The sequence below is a fragment of the Elephantulus edwardii genome, unplaced genomic scaffold (genome assembly GCF_000299155.1).
Source record: "Elephantulus edwardii isolate Elephantulus edwardi_28Jun2011 unplaced genomic scaffold, EleEdw1.0 scaffold00157, whole genome shotgun sequence".
Classification (NCBI taxonomy): domain Eukaryota; kingdom Metazoa; phylum Chordata; class Mammalia; order Macroscelidea; family Macroscelididae; genus Elephantulus; species Elephantulus edwardii.
This window is the reverse complement of record NW_006399907.1, coordinates 1,656,528-1,660,405: the sequence shown is the minus strand read 5'-3', so window position 1 is coordinate 1,660,405 and position 3,878 is coordinate 1,656,528. Positions and strand designations below refer to the sequence as shown.

Below are 3,878 nucleotides of genomic sequence, written 5' to 3'. Positions count from 1 at the left end.
CACTGACAAAGGAGATTAATCAGAACTGGCTTTGACAAGCACTGTGGCAATTGGACAATTAAAACAGACTTGGGGGGGGGGAAGAAGAACGAACTGGGGATGAGGGTGGAGAAAATAGTGCAACAATGAATGAATGAAAACCCAAAATCTCTGTAAATGTTCATTAAAACTAATAAAAGTTAATTTTAAAAAAAAGAAAAGGTGCAGAGCAATACTCAAAGTATTTTCCTCTCCCCTGACTATTTTTTTTGAGTGTTTAAACTGACTGTTACATAGTTATGATCCTCCAGGCACCGTAAGCCATGACTTAGAAGCTTTCTTGTGGCAGGAAACAATGTGATGAGGACCATCCATGGGGTGGGTGAGATGATGACCCAAATGGTGCTCAGCAGAGGCTCTATCTTCCCCATGAGCGCACCTGATGTGCAGCCCAGCATCCACCCCATCAAACAGGGCGGCCCCGCAGAGCACGAGGATGTCACTGTGATGGACACCAAGCTGAAAATCATTGAGATTTTACAGGTATGTGGTACAATAGCCCTCTCTGGAATCAAGTCATAGTGACTGCATGTGGCATAGAGGAGAGCTGTTCTCCATAGAACTTTTAAGACTGTGACCTTTTAGAAGCAGAGAGCCAGGCCCTCTGAGTTGCCTCTGGCTTGATGTGAATTGACAAATTTCAGTAAATAACAACTTAACTGCTTGTTCCATCCAGGGATTCCACAATAGAAACTCCTCTCTCTGTCATTGTTACCAAGTCAAGTCTGAATCATAGCTGACTCTCCAGCAGGTTTCCAAGGCTGTGAATTTCACGGAACAAGGTTGTTTATCTTTTTCTGGAGGATTTTAACGACCAGAGAAGCCTCATCTTTGAGTTGGCAGCACAACTCCGTAGGGTCTACCCCAACAGAGCTCTCTAACAGAAACTATAGAAACAATAACGGGAACTAAATAGCAAAGACTTAATTTGATATAGTAGGAACTAAATAGCAAAGATTTAATATACTATGATAAGAAGAGCTATGCTTATTGATTTAATTAGTTACACCTTTTGTTCCAATGATTTAATTTTATTTATTTTTAATTAATTACAAGCCGAGTTTGAAATTTCATGCAGGCATTTCATACAATAGAGACTTAAGAGAAGGCAAAATTAGTGCTTGCATTCCAACATTTTTCTGTTTAATATGTAATAAAACATGATTCCATGTATCCAAATGTATGGCTACAAGCTACAGTAATGCACTTAAGTAAGTTTTATTCTTTAAATTATTAATTGGTTTTTGTATTTTATTTAGGTGACTATCTCTCTGTGTTTCTGCTTCCAAGAAGTTAGGGATAATATATTGTTAAGAAATTATCTTTCTTTAGTACCAAACTCTGTGAGTTTAAAGAGATGAATTATGGTTTTACACTCACTAGTTTAGCGAATAAATTTCCCATTACTATAGTTACCAATTTAAAGCATTTTTAAAATTTGGAAAGTAGTTTTATGACACCTTAATTACAGCATTTATTCTAGATTTGGAGAATGGAACTCAGGGCTTTCAAGGGTTTATTAAGATTCTGGATACAAGTTACTAAGTCTTTCATCATAATTTAACGCAGAATGAGCGACCAGAAGTAGGTTAGTCGTCCTGGAAGGATCTGCACATTTTCATTTAAAGTGATTATATTTATACTCATAAAAGGTTTCACAGTTCCTCCAGGAATTCCAAAGGCTGATTCCTGAGAAATCTTGGCAGGCCTCCCGACACTGTGATCATGACCCTGAAAAATCACTTTACATTTCCCTAGTCTCAAACTGAGACACGTAGCAGTTGCCCGATTCGTGCACCTAATGAGCTCCTAGCTCATGGTCATTCTGCTCAGGAGATTGCCTCTAAAATGTGTGACTTCATCTGAACCCACAGTTCCAGAAAAGCACCATTTTTCTAAACAGTTTCTATCAGCTAAACAAAAATAGTTGATCAAATTCACTATGGTGCAGCAGTTTGTGGCTGTCTGGTTTGCAGCCTCTTAAAGGCCCTTGATGCCTTTCCATTTGAACCTATGTCTGCTCCTGATTCTGTGTCCTTGTGTCTAGATCTTCCTCCCTGAGCCTGCGTTCCTGCGTGTGCAGCTTTTGAATATATTTCTTCTTGGAATCTCTGGAGCCACCGCCTTGTGCTTCCTGCCAACTGTTCTTCTCTCAGGCTTCTCTTTTCCATTGCAGCTTACCTCTCTTTTTCAAAAGTTTCTCTCTCCCCGCCCCTATTTCTCCCTTTTCTTTCTTTCTTTTTCTTCTTCATTTATTTTTGATAATTAAAAATACTAGAAAATTAACATCTTTATTAGTTCCATTTATAAATTACAACTCTAAGGTACTTTAAAAAATATTTTTAGCCTATGTAAAAAACTAAAGGAAAATGGATAATGTGCTTATTAACTGTTAATGAAATATTAATACGATGAATACTCATTAAATTTCATAAATATGTTATTTATTTTTACCTTTAGTTTTTTTTTTTTACTTAGGTTAAAAATAAAAACCAGCAACCCCAAAACTGCAAGGATTCGTGCATCTGCATTTTAACTGCTTCTCTCACGTTCATGCACAAGGCTACAAGGGCCTGTGGGTTTTTTTCCTCCTCTTTTCCCACAGCCACTCTCCTGTTTGAAAAATCTTTATTAACAAGAGTCAGTTCAACCAATACGTGCTGCTTTCACATTTTAGAAAATAGTTTCTTTGGTGTTTATTTTCTTCTCTAGTCAAAAGCAGAGCTTTTATCTGTCCTTGGCATCTTCTTAGTACCCTTGGAATCTGCCTCAGTACCTGCATTAACCGTTTGTTAAAAGAATCTAGCTGAAGGAGGGTGGGACAATGTAACAGATGCAACATCATGGGTGGCTGAGTCTTATTTCTACCTGCTTCATAAAATTGAACTGTCCTCATCAGTAATATCCACAGCAGCAAAGAGATCTCTCTCTCCTCCCCATACTCCTGCACGCCTTTTCACCTATCACTGGGTTTGATATTTGTTGTTAACTCATGGACTTTATTCACAGTTGTGGTACCAAGAGTGGAGTTTATTAGGGAAATAGGTTGGAGAAGCAAAGTAGGTTGAGTGGGAGAAGCAAATCTATGTTTTATTCCAACAGCCCTAAGTCACAGTTCCTCAGTTAGTCCAGGCTCCAGTTTGAGCTCAGCCATCAGCTTTTCTTCCCATCATCTGGCAAGAACAGCAAAATCTTTAACTGTGGCCTTTATTTCAGGGCTTCTCTGATTATACCTTGCCACATTTTCTCCATAGCAATGCCACAGTCTCTCCACCACCATTACTAGGATCTCACCACCAGAGTCTCACTCTTACCTGAGCCTTCAGATCTTGCTACGTAGTGTGGGAAGCACTCTGTCTCTTATCCTTGTCCCATAGATGTTGATGATTTATAAGACCAAGTTAGCTGGAGACCAGAAAGAGATAACATAAAGGATGTTGTTGTTATGTGCCGTCGAGTCGCTTGTGACTCAAAGCGACCCTATTTACAACAGCCCTAAACTCTGCGCTGTCCTGTGCCAATCGTACTGTCTCTGTTACTCCCATCCCGATTATCCCAGTCACTGAATCAATCCACCTCATAGAGGACCTTCCCCTCCTGCGCTGTCCTTCCACCCCTCCCAAGCATGATGTCCTTCTCCAACGACCGGTCACTCCTCACAACATGTCCAAAGTATGGTAGATGGAGCCTCAGAATCCTTGCCTCTAAGGAGCCACCCAGTTTAACCCTTTCCAGGATGAATTTGTTTGTTTTCCTAGCAGTCCATGGTATTCTCAATACTCTTCTCCAGCACCACAGCTCAAAGGCATCAATTCTCCTTCTATCCTCCTTGGTCATTG

General features: G+C 39.7%; 1 protein-coding gene across 1 annotated transcript in view; it reads left to right on the top strand.

Annotated features, from left to right (window-relative positions):
* The window catches only part of ITPR2 (inositol 1,4,5-trisphosphate receptor, type 2), a 732,333-nt gene that overhangs the window by 275,550 nt on the left and 452,905 nt on the right, over positions 1-3,878 (top strand). The window contains exon 22 of the mRNA XM_006895058.1: positions 329-522. Coding sequence (XP_006895120.1) covers positions 329-522 — 194 coding nt within the window. The remainder of the gene's footprint in view (positions 1-328; positions 523-3,878) is intronic.